At 52.7% G+C, this 21,146-nt stretch overlaps 1 protein-coding gene across 16 annotated transcripts in view; it reads left to right on the plus strand.

Annotated features, from left to right (window-relative positions):
- The window catches only part of dst (dystonin), a 99,543-nt gene that overhangs the window by 66,148 nt on the left and 12,249 nt on the right, over nucleotides 1-21,146 (plus strand). For all 16 annotated transcript variants that reach the window (XM_047028587.1, XM_047028594.1, XM_047028588.1 and 13 more), the window contains 19 exons: nucleotides 601-720; nucleotides 864-971; nucleotides 1,269-1,487; nucleotides 2,249-2,452; nucleotides 3,501-3,732; nucleotides 3,859-4,085; nucleotides 4,821-4,943; nucleotides 5,111-5,212; nucleotides 5,637-5,738; nucleotides 6,204-6,377; nucleotides 6,681-6,836; nucleotides 8,275-8,472; nucleotides 9,601-9,729; nucleotides 10,816-10,986; nucleotides 12,142-12,297; nucleotides 12,637-12,843; nucleotides 16,800-16,919; nucleotides 18,150-18,319; nucleotides 19,625-19,784. In XM_047028587.1, coding sequence (XP_046884543.1) covers nucleotides 601-720; nucleotides 864-971; nucleotides 1,269-1,487; nucleotides 2,249-2,452; nucleotides 3,501-3,732; nucleotides 3,859-4,085; nucleotides 4,821-4,943; nucleotides 5,111-5,212; nucleotides 5,637-5,738; nucleotides 6,204-6,377; nucleotides 6,681-6,836; nucleotides 8,275-8,472; nucleotides 9,601-9,729; nucleotides 10,816-10,986; nucleotides 12,142-12,297; nucleotides 12,637-12,843; nucleotides 16,800-16,919; nucleotides 18,150-18,319; nucleotides 19,625-19,784 — 3,078 coding nt within the window. The remainder of the gene's footprint in view (nucleotides 1-600; nucleotides 721-863; nucleotides 972-1,268; nucleotides 1,488-2,248; nucleotides 2,453-3,500; nucleotides 3,733-3,858; nucleotides 4,086-4,820; nucleotides 4,944-5,110; nucleotides 5,213-5,636; nucleotides 5,739-6,203; nucleotides 6,378-6,680; nucleotides 6,837-8,274; nucleotides 8,473-9,600; nucleotides 9,730-10,815; nucleotides 10,987-12,141; nucleotides 12,298-12,636; nucleotides 12,844-16,799; nucleotides 16,920-18,149; nucleotides 18,320-19,624; nucleotides 19,785-21,146) is intronic.

Consider the following 21,146-nt stretch of genomic DNA (forward strand, 5'->3'; position numbering starts at 1 on the left):
TCACCGTGCCATGTCTGAATACCAGGCAGTGTGTCCAGGGGCTGGTGTGACATCTGGCAGATAGGCACTCTGCTGTTTGAGACAGCCTACAGATATTCATCCTCCCTTCAGTCACGGCAAATGCTTTATGTAACTTGTGTTGATATGGGTCCATCTCATGAGCGTGGTCTTTTATCAACGAGGAACACAAACACTCCGAATGTTAAATCAGCTTCTTGAAATGTGCCGAGTCGTGTCTGGGCGGAGCTTCTCATGAGACCAGTGACACGTCCCCACCAGAGACAAGCAGCAGAGCAGGCTGGGAGTGAACAATGTCCCCCAGTGTCAGAGCAGGCTGGGAGTGAACGATGTCCCCCATGTTAGAGACAACTCATCCACCTTGTCCCCCAGTGTTAGAGACAACTCATCCACCTTGTCCCCCAGTGTTAGAGACAACTCATCCACCTTGTCCCCCAGTGTTAGAGACCACTCACCCCTGTGTCTCCCAGTGTTAGAGACCACTCACCCCTGTGTCTCCCAGTGTTAGAGACCACTCACCCCTGTGTCCCCCAGTGTTAGAGACCACTCACCCACGTTGTCCCTCTCTGCCCTGTGCTCCAGTTCGAGGAGGCTGCTGCTGCGGAACAGGTCTGGCTGAACGAGGCCGAGGAGAGGCTGGGGTCCGCGGGGGACATCAGGCTGGAGCTGGACCAGACCGTCCTCCAGCTGCAAGCCCAGAAGGTCAGTCTGTCAGTGGAGAGACCTCCACCCTGACACCTCAGTTCACAGGGAGGGAGGGAGGGAGGGAGGGAGGGCGGATGGGTTGGTAAACATTGGTGGGAGTTGGAGGTAAAACCTCACATTCTCTCCTCCTTGTCGCTTAGGCCTTCTCTATGGACATTATGAGGCACAAAGATGCTGTCGACCAGATCGTCAAGACGGGAGAAGCCATCATGGACAGCAAGGACCAGGAAGAGAAGCTCGTCCTCAAGGTACTCAACAACACCCTTGTCAGTCCACAACAGCTAACCATGCTGTCGTAGAGGAAAACGCCCACTCAAACAAATATCTGACCTTCTTTCCTACCAACCTGAGCAGATTAAACACAACAACGCATTCATGAATCAGACCCTTTGACGTACAGGCAGGGATTGGAACCTGCAACCTTTTGATCTGCAGTCACATGCTCTACCGCTAAGCTCCACCCACCCCACCTGATCCCCACACTCACACCTGGCCCCAGCGTGCCAGTGCTGATGGAACCGTCTCCCTGTCTCCCCCCTGGCCAGGCTAAGGTCCAGGCCCTGCTGGAGAAGTACGGGGCGGTCAGCCAGCTGAACTCGGAGCGCTGCCTGCAGCTGGAGCGTGCCCAGTCCCTGGCCAGCCAGTTCTGGGAGACGTATGAGGAGCTGTGGCCCTGGCTCCAGGACGCCCGCGCCTCCTTCCTCCAGCTGCCCCTGCCCGCCATCGAGTACGAGGCTCTGCGTCAGCAGCAGGAGGAGCTGAGGGTGAGCAGCCCAGAGACCACTCACCTGAATCCCATTCAATGAATTGAATGGAATCAAATGGAATTGTATTGAATTGAATGAACTAGAATTGTATTTAATTTAATCTAATGGAATTTCATTTAATTTGATCAAATTGAATTTCATTTTGTTGGATCACATTGAATTTAATCAAATTTACCTTCACATCATTGATTTTCACATACTGGACACCTGATCTGGGTAGGATGAAGGACCCTAAATGAGTTTGCTGAAGTTAGGCTGGAGTGGCTTGTAGTGTAGTGCTGCTTGTGTAGCCTTTAGTTAAGCTAGCCTAGCACCGTGAAGCCTGTAGCTAAGCTAGCCTAGCACCGTGTAGCCTGTAGCTAAACACTAGCCTAGCACCGTGTAGCGTGTAGCTAAGCTAGCCAAGCACCGTGTAGCTTGTAGTTAAGCTAGCCTAGCACCGTGTAGCGTGTAGCTAAACTAAGCTAGCTTAGCACCATGTAGTCTATAGCTAAGCTAACCTAGCACCGTGTAGCCTGTAAGTAAGCTAGTTTAGCACCATGTAGCCTGTAGCTAAACTAGCCTAGTAGTGTATATCCAACTGCTGTACAAGTGGTCCCGTGATCAGCTCTGCCTATACTGCACATGATCCAACAGTACACTGCTGTAGCTTATAACCAAGCCATCAGACTGTAGAGCCAGACTGGATTAAGCATCGTTGTGTTGTTTGTGCGAGCTTCACTCTGGCATTTATTAGTTTCTTGTTTCGACGCCCACAGCAAATGCGTGAGCTGATAGCGGAGCACAAGCCCCACATCGACAAGATGAACAAGACAGGGAGCCAGCTGCTGGAGCTGAGCCCCGCAGAGGGGCTTCCTGTCCAGGACAAGTACACCACCACGGACCGGCTGTACTCCCAGCTGAAGGCTGACGTCAAGCACAGGGCCTCCACCTTGGATGAGGCCATCTCCAAGTCCACCCAGGTGAGACACAAACACACACGGATGCAGCCACACGTGCAAGAATTTCCCACACGTAAATCGCACGCACACAAAAAAACTCACGCACACTGACACGCTGTGGACACACATACACGCAGGTGCAAGAATGCACTCCCCCCCCCCCAACACACACAGACACACACACAGACCGTTTCTCTCTCTGAACCTTTATGAGGTCACTGCCCGCTGTGAGTCAACCCCAGCCACCTGTACACTGTTGCATCCCTGGTGTCACTTAACGGCTTCTCTAGGTTTACGTGACTCCTCCCCTCTGCTGTTTGACTGACTGCCCTTAGTCACTCACTTCTTCTTCTTGTCATTATCTCTTTGTTATTCTGACTCCCTGGTGATTTTGTTTGGACTATTAACACCCAGGCAGGCCAGAGAAGTGAGGGCATTGCACATGGTGTCTGGTGATGCCAGACACCTCCAGCTAACGCCCACCTTATAGGGTTTCATGTAGGTTTCATTGTATGATTCATGCCTCCTCTTGTGTTGAGGCAGAGGGACAACAAGCACTTTCATCGCGTGAGCGTGAGAGTTTGATTTGTGACGCACTATGGCTGATGTTGTTGCTCTGAGTGCATCTGTGAGGGGAACAAATCATGTTTTTTAACAGATTGTTCTGGTGTTTTGGGGATGTGCCCCTCTACGGGGTCGTTTGATGACCTGGCAAAATAGCGCCAAGGCAGGCGAAACTAAATTCCGAACCGGTGCGATGAAAGTGCTTGTTGTCCCTCTGCCTCAACACAAGCGGAGGCATGAATCATATCCTTCCTCTGAAAACAGGACAACATGGATAGTTCCACTCTGGAATGGTTTGACCTCGCTCAGTGGAAACCACAGCCTGCTAAATGTAGAAATGCCTGCCTCTCATGCTGGGTTAATGGATTAAACAATGTCTCTCTCCAATCTCTCATCACAGCCTTTTACGATCAACAGCTTCCTTTGTGTTTCCTTTTGTTTGACACATGATGCATTGTCCAACAACGCTGAGCAACCCTGTCTCTGCTCCATCCTCCCCCACCAGTTCCACGACAAGATCGACCCGATGATGGAGTCCCTGGAGCGGATGGCAGAGCGCCTGCGCCAGCCCCCTTCCATCTCTGTGGAGGTGGAGAAGATCCGGGAGCAGATCTCCGAGAACAAGGCTGTGACCATGGAGTTGGAGAAGCTGCAGCCGTCCTTCGAGACGCTGAAGCAGCGCGGCGAGGAGATGATCGCCCGGTCGGAGGGCGCCGACAAGGACATCTCAGCTAAAGGTGAAAGACTGGCCTCTTCAGAATGTCTCTCGCCCCGTCCAACGTGGTGATAGTCAAAGCTTGCGTAGAAACAAAGTTGTGTGTTTGTGAACGAGTGTGTCGTGAGCTCTCCTCTGTGTGCTGTAGCGGTCCAAGACAAGCTGGATCAGATGGTGTTCCTGTGGAGCAACATCCAGGCCCTGGTGGAGGAGCGGGAGGCCAAGCTGCTGGACGTGATGGACCTGGCCGACAAGTTCTGGTGCGACCACTGCGCCCTCATCGTCACCATCAAGGACACCCAGGACCTCCTCCGAGAGCAGGAGGAGCCTGGAGTCGACCCCTCTGTGGTGAAGCAGCAGCAGGAGGCCCTGGAGGTGAGAGATGGGGGGCCTGGAGGAGAGGGATGGGGCCTGGAGGAGAGGGATGGGGCCTGGAGGAGAGGGATGGGGCCTGGAGGAGAGGGATGGGGTCTGGAGGAGAGGGATGGGGTCTGGAAGAGAGGGATGGGGCCTGGAGGAGAGGGATGGGGCCTGGAGGAGAGGGATGGGGTCTGGAGGAGAGGGATGGGGTCTGGAGGAGAGGGATGGGGTCTGGCGGAGAGGGATGGGGCCTGGAGGAGAGGGATGGGGTCTGGAGAAGAGGGATGAGGCCTGGAGGAGAGGGATGGGGTCTGGAGGAGAGGGATGGGGCCTGGAGGAGAGGGATGGGGCCTGGAGGAGAGGGATGGGGTCTGGAGGAGAGGGATGGGGCCTGGAGGAGAGGGATGGGGTCTGGAGGTGAGAGATGGGGGGCCTGGAGGAGAGGGATGGGGTCTGGAGGAGAGGGATGGGGCTTGCTGTCAACCCATAGTCTCTGACTATCTGTCTGTCTGTCTAACTATGTCTCTTTCTTTCTCTCTCTCTCTCTCTCTCTCTCTCTCTCTCTCTCTCTCTCTCTCTCTCTGTCTCTCTCTCTCTCTCTCTCTCTCTCTCTCTCCTCTCTCTCTCTCTCTCTTTCTCTCTCTCTCTCTCTCTCTCTCTCTCTCTCTCCTCTCTCTCTCTCTCTCTCTCTCTCTCTCTCTCTCTCTCTCTCTCTCTCTCTCTCTCTCTCTCTCTCTCTCTTTCTCTCAGACGTTCAAAGAGGAGATTGACGGGTTGCAGGAGGAGCTGGACGTGGTACAGAACCTGGGGGCGGAGCTTATGGCGGCGTGCGGCGAGCCGGACAAGCCTGTGATCAAGAAGAGCATGGACGAGGTGCCTGCACTAGCCAATCAGCATCATGACGACGAAAACAGATCAGATCACCGCAGTAGCATCACAAAACACTCGCAAAACACTCAGATCACAACAGCATCGTCACGATGAATACATCCCTTCTATCCAGTCTGAGGATGTGTTTGAGCCCTGGCTGTGGTCCCCAGGTGAACTCTGCGTGGGAGACCCTGGACAAGAGCTGGAAGGAGAGGCTGGACAGACTGGAGGAGGCCATGCAGGCGGCTGTGCAGTTCCAGGATGGCCTGCAGGTAGGAGGCTAGGATGCAGCCCGGAGACCCCAGTCTGCCTCCAGACTCACTAAACCATCCAAACAGCCTGACCGCACATGAGCAGAGCGCTGGGATATTAGCTTGAAGACTATAAACAACAACAAAAGCTGTCGCTATACTTACACAAGGTTACTTTAATTAGTCTAGTTGACACTGTAATTGAGGCCTTTGTGAAGCAGGGGCTGGTTTACGAGCCGTTTTTAAAAGCCTGCCTGAACGTAGACTGTTGGTGGTTTGAATGAAAGTAATAAAGAAGCATGCCAGATATGGCCATGAAAGATGTGACACTGCATCTCCTCCTGCTCCTCCTCCCCCCTCCCCCCTCCTCCTCCTCCTCCTCTTCCTCCTCCTCCTCCTCCTCCTCCTGCTCCTCCTCTTCCTCCTCCTCTTCCTGCTCTCCCAGGGTATGTTCGACTGGGTGGATATTGTGGAGAGCAAGCTGGACTCGATGTCTCCAGTGGGGACCGACCTGCAGACTGTCAAGCAGCAGATAGATGAGCTCAAGGTATCCACACCTGAACACACACCTGAACACACACGGCGGACCTTTGTCTACCCCATGACTCACAGAGCGTCCGTATTGATCTAGGATCAAAGCTAGATGAGTACGCTTTCATGGTTCTCGTTGTGAGATGTCCCTTGTGCTCCTCTGGCTTCAGTTCTAGGACATTGTTCTCCAGCCTGAATACTTCAGCTGGCAGCTTTGTGTTGAAGCTGTGTATTGTCAGGTCGCAGGCTAATGCTGCTGCGGTGTGGTTTAGCCACAGTAAGGCCTTTGTCAGTCACTGCGTACTGTATGACAGGTCTGCACGTCCACTGGCCTGACTGAGTTGGGTATTTGTGTCTAAAGCACAAGCTGTTAGCCAAACAGGCGGGGCCTTGTATTGCTAAGAGAGATCACAGCAACAAGGATTTGTATTCATATGTCTGTGTGTGTGTGTGTATACCTGTGTGTGTGTGTGTACTCCAGGAGTTCAAGAGCGAGGCGTACCAGCTGCAGATCGAGATGGAGCGTCTGAGCCACCAGGCGGGGCTGCTTTTGAGGAAGGTGACGGAGGAGGGAGACCGTCTGGCCATCCAGGAGCCGGTAGCCGAGCTGAAGATGCTCTGGGCCAGCCTGGACGAGAAGATCATCCACCGACAGGTCAGCTGGACCCTGTGGAGGGATACAGGCGTCACCAGGGCAACAGGGCTGGGTGGAGGGATACAGGCGTCACCAGGGCAACAGGGCTGGGTGGAGGGATACAGGCGTCGCCAGGGCAACAGGGCTGGGTGGAGGGATACAGTTTCGCCGGGGCAACAGCGCTGGGTAGAGTGACACAGGCATCGCCAGGGCAACAGGGCTGGGTGTCATTAGAGGGGCATACAGGGAAACGATGCCATAGATGCGTACTGAAGTGAATCTTAAAGTGTCTGTGTGTCTGTGTGTCTGTCCTGTGCGGTGCAGCACAAGATGGAGGGAGCACTGCTGGCGCTGGGCCAGTTCCAGCACGCCCTGGACGAGCTGCTGGCCTGGATGAGTCACACGGAGGAGCTGCTGGCCGAGCAGAGACAGGCCACTGGAGAGCCCAAGGCCATCGAGATCGAGCTGGCCAAGCACCACGTAAGACCGGAACCTTCCGCCTGCCATCCTCTGCCCCAGTGTGTCGGCGCTGTGGGATTACCATCACCGCCCCAGCTTCCTTCCTCTCTGGCTGTCTCTCTCCTTCTCTCTCTGTCTTTCTCTCTTCCTCTATGTGTCTGTCTCTCCTTCTCTCTCTGTCTGTTTCTCTTCCTCTCTCTCTCTGTCTCTCTCTTCCTCTCTCTGTCTGTTTCTCTTCCTCTCTCTGTCCGTCTCTCTCTTCCTCTCTCTGTCTGTCTCTTCCTCTGTGTGTCTGTCTCTCTTCCTCTCTGTCTGTCTCTCTTCCTCTCTCTGTCCGTCTCTCTCTTCCTCTCTCTGTCTGTCTCTCTTCCTCTGTGTGTCTGTCTCTCTTCCTTTGTGTCTGTCTCTCTTCCTTTCTGTCTGTCTCTCTTCCTCTCTCTGTCTCTCTCTTCCTCTCTCTGTCTGTCTCTCTTCCTCTCTGTCTGTCTCTCTTCCTCTCTGTCTGTCTCTCTTCCTCTGTCTGTCTCTCTCTTCCTCTCTGTGTCTGTCTCTCTTCCTCTCTCCGTCTCTCTCTTCCTCTCTCTGTCTGTCTCTCTTCCTCTCTGTCTGTCTCTCTTCCTCTCTGTCTGTCTCTCTTCCTCTGTCTGTCTCTCTCTTCCTCTCTGTGTCTGTCTCTCTTCCTCTCTCCGTCTGTCTCTCTCTTCCTCTCTGTGTGTCTCTCTCTTCTTCTCTGTCTGTCTCTCTCTTCCTCTCTCTGTCTGTCTATCTCTTCCTCTGTCTCTCTCTTCCTCTCTGTCTGTCTCTCTTTTAATCTGTCTCCTCCCTGACCTTCTGACCTCGGGATTAGCACAGATGACAACAAATATCCCTCCACGCACGCACACACACACACATACATACAGTGCACACGCACACACACACACACACATACATACATACAGTGCACACGCACACACACACACACACACAAAAACTGGATCTTAAATGGCCATCAGAATAATCTAGAATCTCAAAATTAGTTTAAAACCGTTTTATAGAATACTTTTAGGCAGAATATCGTTTAGAATACTGCCCATACGAAACTTAAAATGATCCCGGACTTTGGGAGATTGTTAACCAGCTTATGCCCAGGCCCCCTATGGAGTGATCCTTAATGCAGGCCTGTTGAGGGCAGTGGAATCATCTGCTTAGTCTAATCTGGTTCCTAGGTCTTCTCCACTTTCTGCCTCCTTTACAATCTTCTAAATCCAGCTGCATGTGACTGTATTTCGGATCCAGTTGATCCAGTGATAAGAAAATAGAGAAGCACTTTAATGATCCCCGAGTGGAAATGACAACAGCAGTGGCTTCTAAATATTTAACGAAGGCCCCCAAAGCAACAGGAAAGACCCCGAAATGTACGACATCGACAGGAAGCGGACTGTAATATCATTGTCAATGGATCTCCCGTGTGTCCCAGGTCCTCCAGAACGACGTGCTGGCCCACACCAGCACGGTGGAGGCTGTGAACAGGGCCGGGGCCGACCTGGTGGCCTCCAGCGAGGGGGAGGAGGCCTCGGGCCTGCAGAGCAGGCTGGAGAGCCTGGGGCTGCGCTGGAGGGGCATCCTGGAGAAGACGGAGCACCGCAGGCAGCAGCTGGACAGCGCCCTGCTGCAGGTAGGGGCCGGGAGACGAATCCAACACACACCCTCTCACTGGTCTGGGTTGCTCGGGATTGGCGTTTGGCAGAGAGAGCCCAGGGCAGGAGTCTTGTTCTTCCACAAACCGTAACCCTCCCTCCACCCCAGACTCGCTCCACACTCTCCCCTCCCTCCCCCAGTACCCCACCCCAGCCCCCTTCCTGCCAGCTCCCCTCCTCAAGCGGTCATCCCTCCCCCTGCCTGCCTGCCTGCCTGCCTGTCCCCTCCCCCCCAGGAGTCTAGCAGAGCCTGTGTCCTGGTCTCACTAACCCAGGCGGAGGTCTGTTCTCTCCCCAGCAGCAGGAGAAGAATGTAGAAAATCTAAATCAGACAGATTACAGAGGAGGGGGAGTTCAGGTGCCAGTTCCTCCCTCCCTCCCTCACCCCTCCCCCCCCCCCTCCACCCTCTCACCTCTACTCCCTCATTCCTCCTCCCCCTCCATCTCCTCCTCCTCTCCCGCTGCCACTAACAATAACTTTGACATTTAGTGGAACGCTTTGATCTGAACAACGAGTGTTTTACGTGCAATAGGATTCAAAGAATTTTGAAAGGGTTGTTATCCGGCCTGTAACTTTCTGGACAACGTTATTGCCAGCAGTTGAGTTTTGCTTTATGAATACGAAGTACAATTTATCCAAGTGAAGATCTATAAAAGTTTCCGAGGTTTGGACGAGGCTGTGGTGGAGAGAGGTTCGCCAAATATAATCCCGTGTTCTCCAAGAATGTGTTCCCCCCACATCCCAGTAACCCTGCAGAGCTTCGTTAAGATTATTTTACAGAAACATCAGAATTTATATGTTACAATTTGAAGTTGGCTGCCGCATAGTTTTCACGAAAAAACCCTGCGACAAAACAAAAAAAGCACAATAACCGACCAAAATCGAAGCTTCCTTCCCACAATTAAAAAATACCACTTAACAAAGCCTAATTAGCCCAACTCCCTCCCTCTGACACCCCTCACCCCAGACAGACCCCCCCCCTCCCTCCGAACTCTCTGTTGAATGACCGAGTCGTTCTGCTCAGACGAGCGCTGCTCTTCACCCTCGCGTCGTGCACAATGCACACCCAGGCTATTGTTGTGACTTCAGCTGGGCTGTGTTGCAGGCCCAAGGTTTCCATGGCGAGATCGAAGACATGCAGCACTGGCTGAAAGACATGGAGCGTCAGCTGGGGGCCTCCAAGGCGGTGGGGGGGCTCCCAGACACGGCCCGCCAGCAGCTCCACGCCCATCTGGTACGTAGCCCTCCACTGAAAGGCCATGCTGGGGATGGGGTGTGTGTGTGTGTGTGTGTGAAAAGCCTTGATATGGAGTCGAGTGTGTGTGGGTGTATGGGTGTGGGTGTATGAGTGTGTGTGTGTGTGAAAGGCCTTGCAGCAGATGGCTGCCTGGTAAGCAGTGTGTCTGGTCGTCATCTGAAGGGTGAAACTGAAATGACACAGCAGAAGCATCCCACCCTGAGCCCTGTGTGTCCCCTGTGGAAGCCCTTCGCTGAAGCTGGACGGGCCTGGAGGGGATAAAGGATGGCTTTGTGTTCAGGGGGAATGTTGTGTTGGCTCGCGTCTGTGTCGGAGTTGTTGTGGCTGTCCTGTGACGACGAGGTTCTGACTGTTGTTGTTGAGGGTTCCCCTTCAGAAATCCACTAAGAAGAACCCCAGGGAACCTAATGATTTGCATTGATTAGAGAGAGACAAAAACGAGAGCGAAAGGTAGAGAAAGAGAAAGAAAGAGAAAGAAAATGAGAAAGAAAGAAAGAAAGAAAGAGAAAAACAAAGAAAGAAAGAAAGAAAGAAAGAAAGAAAGAGAAAAACAAAGTAAAGACTTGGCTGTGTGAATGAATGCCTGCTCTCATTCCTTCTCCATTTTTGGGCTTGTTTTTCTTACCATGTTCTCCCAAAAGCAAGCCTTTAAAGCAGTGACCTCTGTGGTCACTCAAACTGTTGACTACAATCAGAGCACACTCATTCATCTAACATTAGTCAGTCAGGGCACATTGTAGATAGAATTGTCAATGATGTTTTTGTTCTATCCTGTTGGATAGAACAACAACAATAGCCCTGTTCATTTAAAGAGAGCATTTTCAGTTTGACAGCCTTATCAAGTGACACCCTGAGCAGCTTGATAAGATTAGCCATCGTGGTACCTGTACAGTCTTCGATGAGCCCATCTTAGAAACAATGGCGTATTTGATGAGCTCAGTTTGTAACTCTAGTGTCCCACCCGGGTTGAGCGTATCACCGTAGCGACAGCAGAGACTCCTGGGTCATCGGTGGAGTCCGAAACTGAGCGTGTTCCTGCTTGACCCCCCGCTGTGTGTGTAGGAGCTGTGCTCGGCCCTGGATGCTAAGGAGGTGCTGTACCGGGAGCTGAAGGCCCGGGGCATGCAGCTGCTCACCTCCAGCCCCTCGGGGCGGGACAGCAGCACCGAGTCCCACCTGGCCAGCCTGGAGGAGCGCTGGGACGGAGTCCACGCCAAGGTGGCCGACAGGAAGGTGAGCTGGGCTCTGGAGGCGGAGGCGTGGGGGGAGGGGTCGATGGTCTCGAAGGGGGTTTTGTCACCTGGGCGCTGTCACAACATTTGCGCTCACGCGGTTCAAAAAAGAGACGAAGGAACACCGTCTCCTGGGTGAAGGTTCTGGGGAACGATTTAGGAATCATTCTTGTTTCAGGATTCTCAAAGCTTGTTTCTTTAGGATAAGAAAAAGAGTAGGGTTATTAGAGGCCACCACGACTTCTCAGTCTACGTGTTGGTACTGACAGAGCTAGACTGAGTGGATTAGACCAGTCGCAATGATTAGGTCATGACACAGGAAGTGGTCACACAGTAGTGTGTGAGTCAGCGAGGAGCAGGGATCAGGCGTTTAGCCGGGGCAGATGACATTAACAGATGCTGCAGTGTGTTGGACTGGATTAGACGGTAGGTCAAACCCCAGCCACACTCATCAGTTTCTGTCTGTTACCATGGCATTCTGCTGCTGAACTGGAGTACACGACGACCTAACTCTGGACTGGACTGAACCGGTCTGGACTGGACCAGCCTGAATCAGCTTTAGCATTCTATTCTATTCTAGTCTACACTACACTACACTACATGACCCTACTCTACTCTACTACAACTCTACTCTTCTCTACTGTACTCTACTGTACTCTACTGCATCTCAGTAGTTCCAGTGGCCCTCAGCGAGAGCCAGAGCTGTTGAAACCGAGCCAGGGCTGTTAAAACCTAGCCAGGGCTGTTGAAACAAAGCCAGGACTGTTGCCCTCAGCAGAGCCGAGCGGCCTGTCTGCTCAGGTCCCGCCCCCTGGCAGCAGGACGTGAGGACGGGACGTGACACCTGCAGTCCTCCCGCAGGTCTGCAGGGGTTTCCTGTGGTCCTCAGACCTCCGTGCGGCCTGGGTTAGGTCAGGCGCTGGGGCCTCTATGGTCACACCTGGAGGATACACACTCAGAGCTCTGCTCTTCCTGCTGCTTTCACTAACCGCCTGCAACCATTACCTCATGCTGCGCTGACTGGAGTATGTGTGTGTGTGTGTGTGTGTGTGTGTGTGAGAGAAAGAGAGAAAGCGAGAAAGAGGAGTGCTCATCTCTTTCTTCTCTCTCTTTCTTCCTGTCCCTCTCACCCACCTCCCCCTCCTTCTCTCTGTAGGTGAAACTGGAGGAAGCCCTGGGTCTGGCCACAGATTTCCATGACAACCTGCAGGACTTCATCAACTGGCTGACTCAGTCAGAGCAGACCCTGACCATGGCCTCTCCTGCCTCTCTCATCCTGGAGACCATCATGTTCCAGATCGACGAGCACAAGGTGTGTGTGCGTGTGCATTTGTGTGGGGGGGGGCTGGCAACATCTGTTTGGCAAATGTGTGTCATTTTAGTCCAAGGTGTGCGTGGGTGTGTTGACATCTGTTCGGCAAATGTGTGTCATTTTCAGCCTTTGTGGTTCCTAATATAACCCTTGTCCTTGCTCGCTGTGATTGTGTGGGATTGGTGTGTGTACGATTGTATGTGTGTGATTGTGTGTGTGGTCCTGTGTGTGATTGTATGCGTGTGTGTTTGTGTTTGATCGCGTATGTGATCGTGTGTGTGATTTTGTGTGGTCATGTGTGTGCGTGTGGTCGTGTGTGTGTGTCCCCGTGTGTCTCAGGTGTTTGTCACTGAGGTGAACTCCCACAGAGATCAGATCATGGAGCTGGACAAGACTGGGACACACCTGAAGTACTTCAGCCAGAAGCAGGACGTGGTTCTGATCAGGAACCTGCTGCTCAGCGTGCAGGGCCGCTGGGAGAAGCTGCTGCAGAGGTCCGTGGAGAGAGGCCGTCTCCTGGACGACGCCAGGAAGAGGGCCAAGCAGGTGGGCAGGGGTGGAAACACACACACAGCCAGACACAGACCGGTCTAGGACCAGACAGACAGTCTACTGTAGTACCACAGACAGTCTACTACCACACACAGACAGACACAGACCGGTCTAGGACCAGACAGACAGTCTACTGTAGTACCACACAGTCTTGTACCACACACAGACAGTCTAGTACCACACACAGACAGTCTAGTACCACAGACAGTCTAGTACCACACACAGTCTAATACCACACAGACAGTCTACTGTAGTACCACACAGTCTAGTACCACACACAGCCAGACACAGACCGGTCTAGGACCAGACAGACAGTCTACTGTAGTACAAGACACAGTTTAGTACCACACACAGACAGTCTAGTACCAAACACAGTCTAATACCACACAGACAGTCTACTGTAGTACCACACAGTCTAGTACCGCACACAGCCAGACACAGACCGGTCTAGGACCACAGACAGTCTAGTACCACACACAGACAGTCTAGTACCACACACAGTCTAGTACCACACACAGACAGTTTAGTACCACACACAGTCTAGTACCACAGACAGTCTAGTACCACACACAGTCTAGTACCACACACAGACAGTCTAGTACCACACACAGTCTAGTACCACAGACAGTCTAGTACCACACACAGACAGTCTAGTACCACAGACCGTCTAGTACCACAGACAGACAGTCTAGTACCACACACAGTCTAGTACCACACCCAGTGTAGTACCACACAGACAGTCTAGTACCACACACAGACAGTGTAGTACCACACACAGACAGTCTAGTACCACACACAGTCTAGTACCACACACAGACAGTGTAGTACCACAGACAGTCTAGTACCACACACAGACAGTGTAGTACCACACACAGACAGTCTAGTACCACACCCAGTGTAGTACCACACACAGACAGTGTAGTACCACACCCAGTGTAGTACCACACACAGACAGTCTAGTACCACACACAGTCTAGTACCACACACAGACAGTGTAGTACCACAGACAGTCTAGTACCACACACAGACAGTGTAGTACCACAGACAGTCTAGTACCACACACAGACAGTCTAGTACCACACACAGACAGTGTAGTACCATACACAGTCTAGTACCACACACAGACAGTGTAGTACCACACACAGACAGTGTAGTACCACACACAGACAGTCTAGTACCACACACAGACAGTGTAGTACCACACACAGACAGTCTAGTACCACACACAGACAGTCTAGTACCACACCCAGTGTAGTACCACACCCCCAGCTCAGTAGAGTAGTAGTGCCCAGTGTCGTACCAAGCCCCCAGCTCAGTAGAGTAGTAGTGCCCAGTGTAGTACCAAGCCCCCAGCTCAGTAGAGTAGTAGTGCCCAGTGTAGTACCAAGCCTCCAGCTCAGTAGAGTAGTAGTGCCCAGTGTAGTACCAAGCCCCCAGCTCAGTAGAGTAGTAGTGCCCAGTGTAGTACCAAGCCCCCAACTCAGTAGAGTAGTAGTGCCCAGTGTAGTACCAAGCCCCCAGCTCAGTAGAGTAGTAGTGCCCAGTGTAGTACCAAGCCCCCAGCTCAGTAGAGTAGTAGTGCCCAGTGTAGTACCAAGCCCCCAGCTCAGTAGAGTAGTAGTGCCCAGTGTAGTACCAAGCCCCCAGCTCAGTAGAGTAGTAGTGCCCAGTGTAGTACCAAGCCCCCAGCTCAGTAGAGTAGTAGTGCCCAGTGTAGTACCACACCCCCAGCTCAGTAGAGTAGTAGTGCCCAGTGTAGTACCAAGCCCCCAGCTCAGTAGAGTAGTAGTGCCCAGTGTAGTACCAAGCCCCCAGCTCAGTAGAGTAGTAGTGCCCAGTGTAGTACCACACCCCCAGCTCAGTAGAGTAGTAGTGCCCAGTGTAGTACCAAGCCCCCAGCTCAGTAGAGTAGTAGTGCCCAGTGTAGTACCACACCCCCAGCTCAGTAGAGTAGTAGTGCCCAGTGTAGTACCACACCCCCAGCTCAGTAGAGTAGTAGTGCCCAGTGTAGTACCACACCCCCAGCTCAGTAGAGTAGTAGTGCCCAGTGTAGTACCACACCCCCAGCTCAGTAGAGTAGTAGTGCCCAGTGTAGTACCACACCCCCAGCTCAGTAGAGTAGTAGTGCCCAGTGTAGTACCACACCCCCAGCTCAGTAGAGTAGTAGTGCCCAGTGTAGTACCACACCCCCAGCTCAGTAGAGTAGTAGTGCCCAGTGTAGTACCACACCCCCAGCTCAGTAGAGTAGTAGTGCCCAGTGTAGTACCACACCCCCAGCTCAGTAGAGTAGTAGTGCCCAGTGTAGTACCACACCCCCAGCTCAGTAGAGTAGTAGTGCCCAGTGTAGTACCACACCCCCAGCTCAGTAGAGTAGTAGTGCCCAGTGTAGTACCACACCCCCAGCTCAGTAGAGTAGTAGTGCCCAGTGTAGTACCACACCCCCAGCTCAGTAGAGTAGTAGTGCCCAGTGTAGTACCACACCCCCAGCTCAGTAGAGTAGTAGTGCCCAGTGTAGTACCACACCCCCAGCTCAGTAGAGTAGTAGTGCCCAGTGTAGTACCACACCCCCAGCTCAGTAGAGTAGTAGTGCCCAGTGTAGTACCACACCCCCAGCTCAGTAGAGTAGTAGTGCCCAGTGTAGTACCACACCCCCAGCTCAGTAGAGTAGTAGTGCCCAGTGTAGTACCACACCCCCAGCTCAGTAGAGTAGTAGTGCCCAGTGTAGTACCACACCCCCAGCTCAGTAGAGTAGTAGTGCCCAGTGTAGTACCACACCCCCAGCTCAGTAGAGTAGTAGTGCCCAGTGTAGTACCACACCCCCAGCTCAGTAGAGTAGTAGTGCCCAGTGTAGTACCACACCCCCAGCTCAGTAGAGTAGTAGTGCCCAGTGTAGTACCACACCCCCAGCTCAGTAGAGTAGTAGTGCCCAGTGTAGTACCACACCCCCAGCTCAGTAGAGTAGTAGTGCCCAGTGTAGTACCACACCCCCAGCTCAGTAGAGTAGTAGTGCCCAGTGTAGTACCACACCCCCAGCTCAGTAGAGTAGTAGTGCCCAGTGTAGTACCACACCCCCAGCTCAGTAGAGTAGTAGTGCCCAGTGTAGTACCACACCCCCAGCTCAGTAGAGTAGTAGTGCCCAGTGTAGTACCACACCCCCAGCTCAGTAGAGTAGTAGTGCCCAGTGTAGTACCACACCCCCAGCTCAGTAGAGTAGTAGTGCCCAGTGTAGTACCACACCCCCAGCTCAGTAGAGTAGTAGTGCCCAGTGTAGTACCACACCCCCAGCTCAGTAGAGTAGTAGTGCCCAGTGTAGTACCACACCCCCAGCTCAGTAGAGTAGTAGTGCCCAGTGTAGTACCACACCCCCAGCTCAGTAGAGTAGTAGTGCCCAGTGTAGTACCACACCCCCAGCTCAGTAGAGTAGTAGTGCCCAGTGGCCTACTCAGCAGGGTCCCCTCCCCAGGCTGATAGAGGGGGTGAACAGAGCCTGCAGGATCTCCAGGAGTCTCAGCCTCAGGTTCAGCCAGTACACCAGTGCAGCCCTGCGGGCCGGGACAACCCCCGCCTGGCTGTGTTGAAGTGTTTATTATGGTTCCACAGCAGGGGGGAACACAGCCAGGCAGGGGTGGATGGAGTCCTGGAGCCTTTCATTAGTACGAGCACAATCACTCTCCCCGGCTATCTCACACACTCGTCTGACAGAAAACAATCAATCTTGTGAAATATGATATCATGCCCTGAACTTGACGCTGAAAATTAATTTACTTGTCTTTGACTTTTTCTTTCTCTCTTTGTTTTGTCTCTTTCTCTCCTGCTCGCTTTATCTCTCCCTCTCTCTCTTTGTTTTTTTGTCTCTTTCTTTTTCCCCCGCCATGTCTCTTTCTCATTCTCTCTCTCCCTCTCTCTTTCATTTCTCTCTATCTTTCTCCCCCTTCCTCCCTCACCTCCAGTTCCATGAGACCTGGAACAAGCTGATGGAATGGCTGGATGAGTCGGAGAAAGCTCTGGACTCTGAACTGGAAATAGCCAACGACCCTGACAAGATTAAGACACAGCTGGTCCAGCACAAGGTCAGAGGTCATGACACTCTGAGTGAGAGACACAGAGAGAGAGGGGGGAGAAGGAGAGGGTGATACAGAGAGGGAAACAGAGAGAGACAGAGAGAGACATAGAGGTAAGCAGAGAGAGAGCGAGAGAGAGAGAGAGAGAGAGAGAGAGAGAGAGAGAGAGAGAGAGAGAGAGAGAGAGAGAGAGAGAGAGGTAAGCAGAGAGAGAGAGAGAGATAGAGAGTTAAGCAGAGAGAGACAGAGAGAGAGAGGTAAGCAGAGAGAGACAGAGAGAGAGAGAGGTAAGCAGAGAGAGAGAGCGAGAGAGAGAGAAAGGTAAGCAGAGAGAGACACAGAGAGAGCGAGAGAAAGAGGTAAGCAGAGAGAGAGAGAGAGAGAGAGAGAGAGAGAGAGAGAGAGAGAGAGAGAGAGAGAGAGAGAGAGAGAGAGAGAGAGAGAGAGAGAGAGAGAAAGAGAGAGAGAGAGTTAAGCAAAGAGAGCTGTATCCTCCAGTGTACGGGTGTTGGCGTTAGCGTGGTGTTGACGTTAGCGTGGCTGGGTCAACCTGCTAGCTGGTGCTGCTCTTGGTTTGGTATGTGCAAGGAGGCTTATGCTAATCCTCGCGTAATCTTTGGATGTGCAGAATGTATTAGGGACACCCCTGATTGTAGATACTTCTAATCCTCGGGTTAGGGGTGGGAGGGCCGGGTAGGGGTGGGACATAGTTGACCCCCTTGTCTTTGGTCACATCTGTAACAGGGTTACATCTGTAACAGGGTTATATCTGGAGGGAAGCAAGCCAGAGGGGAGACCCAGAGATAATCAGGACAAGCCAAACCTCTGGCTCAGCGTCCGTTTCCCACCCTATTTCAGGACTGGAGACGACAGCCGGTGGTCATCTGTGTGTTCAGTAAACGGTCATGGTTGAGTTGCTCCGAGCGATACAGGCCGAGCAGCTGGGATGCGCCGCTTTCAGAGATATGAAGGACTGTTATTTTCATGATCGAGTCGTTCTGTCGACCGAGTGTGAAGCTTACAGGGCCTACATCTCCCAGTGTGCCCTGCATGACAGGAAGGAGCCCTGACTGTTCCCCCTTCTCCCAGTGTGCCCTGCATGACAGGAAGGAGCCCTGACTGTTCCCCCTTCTCCCAGTGTGCCCTGCATGACAGGAAGGAGCCCTGACTGTTCCCCCTTCTCCCAGTGTGCCCTGCATGACAGGAAGGAGCCCTGACTGTTCCCCCTTCCCCCTGTAGGAGTTCCAGAAGACTCTGGGCAGCAAACACTCGGTGTACGACACCACCAGCCGGACGGGCCGCGCCCTGAAGGACAAGACGTCGCTGCAGGACGACCGGCAGAGGCTGGACGACACGCTGAGCGAGCTCAGAGACAAGTGGGACACGGTCTGTGGCAAGTCTGTGGAGAGGTACGACCTGGACAGGAGAGGACTGCTGCCGGGGGGGGGGGAGGGGTGAGGGGGGAGGGGGGGCGTTACAGTTACATTACATTTAGTCATTTAGCAGACGCTCTTATCCAGAGCGACGTACAGTAAGTACAGGGACATTTTCCCTGAGGCAAGTAGGGGGAAGTGCCTTGCCCAAGGACACAACTTCATTTGGCACGGCCGGGAATCGAACCAACAACCTTCTGATTCATAGCCCGACTCCCTTATCGCTCAGCCATCCGACCCCGTTACCTGGAGGTCATCGGGTTGCCAGGAGTTAGAAACACACTCAGGAGTTAGCAGGACTCAAACGCTAGTCAGTCACTCCAAACGGACAAAGTCACTCGAAAGCTTGTCACTCAAATCTTGGTACTTCACTCAGACATAAAAGATCACTCACACGTGATTGAATCACGTAAAATCGAGTCCCTTCTCTCAAAACGTAGTAAATCACTCAAATATTTGTCACGTCACTCAGATGTCAGTAATTCAAGTTAGTCAAACACTCTGAAGTCATGAAGACAAAAATGTTTGTGTAGCTCTGTGGTAAATCATTTGACTGCAGATCAGGATGAATCTGCTATGCCGATTGGATAAATGCGTATGCGTAGTTACCGCGTTATTATTTTCAGCCCATCACTCAAAAGTTAGCAAAACACTCTGAAGTTAGTCACTCTGAAGTTGATAAATCACTCCGAAATGTGGAAGTGGAACAAGCATCCAGATGTTGTGAGCAATCGACCAAGATGGCGTTTGGTGTAAGAGTGTCTGTAAGGACACTAACAACACTTGGACACGCTGTGATGATGTGAAACATGTTGGTTCTCCTGCCTCTCAGACACACTCACTCCAAAACTGGGAGGGGCCTATGCCATCAGCTGATTCAAGCTCTCCAGGATCTGAGTTGGGTTTAGTAGCCATTATACCAGGGGTGTCAAATCCTGTTTGGTCCTCAGTGCCCACTGTCCTGTATTTTAGCTCCAACACACCTGATTCAGATGAACGGATCATGATCAAGCTCAGCAGAAGCCTGATAACGATCATTCATTTGTATTGGATCAGAGAAACATCCAGAACATACAGGGCAGTGGCCCCTGAGGACCAGGATTCGACCCCCCTGCCTTAAACAGTACATAGGGACATTACGCTGGTGTGGTTTCACGCTATGTCAACGCTATTGTTGGTTGTTGCGCGTGAGCTTGTTGCCCTGGTAATGACGGCGTCTTCATGCGCAGACTGAGCGTGAACGGCAGCAGGTCGGGATGCTAACTGCGTGTGGTCTTCCAGACAGAACAAGCTGGAGGAGGCGCTGCTGTTCTCGGGCCAGTTCACAGAGGCCCTGCAGGCGCTCATAGACTGGCTGTACAAGGTGGAGCCACAGCTGGCTGACGACCAGCCAGTCCACGGAGACATCGACCTCGTCCTCAACCTCATGGACAACCACAAGGTAAGCAGGACCATGGCCACTTCACCCTGACGAAGAACCACAAGCTGACAGCAGAGCTGTCCCTGTGGCACAGAGCAGCTCGAACACATAGAGCTAGACCTGGCTCCTCGTGTTCATGTTTTCTCTGCTAGTCTCCCTCCCTCCAGGCGGACAGACCAGTGGGATTCAGTGACAGAGACGTGATTCATCTGCCCTCTCTGGGGCACTTGTCGGAAACGGTGTTACGTGACGAAACGCTGTGTTGAATTAGAGGAGACATTAGGCAGCAGGGCCCAGAGAGACTGAGCTGAGGGAGAAATCTGAATCCACCCCCCCCCCCTCTCTCTCTCTCTCTCTCTCTCTCTCTCTCTCTCTCTCTCTCTCTCTCTCTCTCTCTCTCTCTCTCTCTCTGACTGACTCTTTCTCTCTCTCTCTCTCTCTCTCTCTCTCTCTCTCTCTCTCTCTCTCTCTCTCTCTCTCTCTCTCTCTCTGACTGACTCTCTCTCTCTCTCTCTGTCTCCATGTTTCCAGCTAGAGGCTCACTCTTACTTACTCCTGATGATGTCATGATTAGAGGGCAGAGGTGTTCTGGCAGGGGGCTAGAACCCTGTCAGGTCCAATCAGCATCCAGCAGTGATGATGAGGGATTTCTGAGTAGGCGTTGAGCTGGCCTGGTGGAGGGAATGGATCAGGTGGACTGGGTTTCTATGAGATGAACCTCATGACATGCATCGTGCATGCATCGGCTGTGAGGTCTGCCTGTTCTGGGTTCTTACTGAGCTGTGGACCCAGAACACGGCGTGTGGCAGTAACACAGAGAGAGAGAGAAATATAGAGTTAGCTGTGCTAGGCAGAGACCGTGGTTTGGTGTGTGTGTGTGTGTGTGTGTGGCAGAGAGAGAGAAAGACAGAGAGAGTGTTAGCTGTGCTAGGCAGAGACCGTGGTTTGGTGTGTGTGTGTGTGTGTGTGTGGCAGAGAGAGAGAAAGACAGAGAGAGTGTTAGCTGTGCTAGGCAGAGACCATGGTTTGGTGTGTGTGTGTGTGTGACAGAGAGAGAGAGAGAGAGAGCAAGACAGAGAGAGTGTTAGCTGTGCTAGGCAGAGACCATGGTTTGGTGTGTGTGTGTGTGTGTGGCAGAGAGAGAGAAAGACAGAGAGAGTGTTAGCTGTGCTAGGCAGAGACCATGGTTTGGTGTGTGTGTGTGTGTGTGTGGCAGAGAGAGAGAAAGACAGAGAGAGTGTTAGCTTTGCTAGGCAGAGACCATGGTTTGGTGTGTGTGCGTGTGTGTGTGGCAGAGAGAGAGCAAGACAGAGAGAGTGTTAGCTGTGCTAGGCAGAGACCATGGTTTGGTGTGTGTGCGTGTGTGTGTGGCAGAGAGAGAGC

The sequence above is a fragment of the Hypomesus transpacificus genome, chromosome 11, assembly GCF_021917145.1.
Source record: "Hypomesus transpacificus isolate Combined female chromosome 11, fHypTra1, whole genome shotgun sequence".
Classification (NCBI taxonomy): domain Eukaryota; kingdom Metazoa; phylum Chordata; class Actinopteri; order Osmeriformes; family Osmeridae; genus Hypomesus; species Hypomesus transpacificus.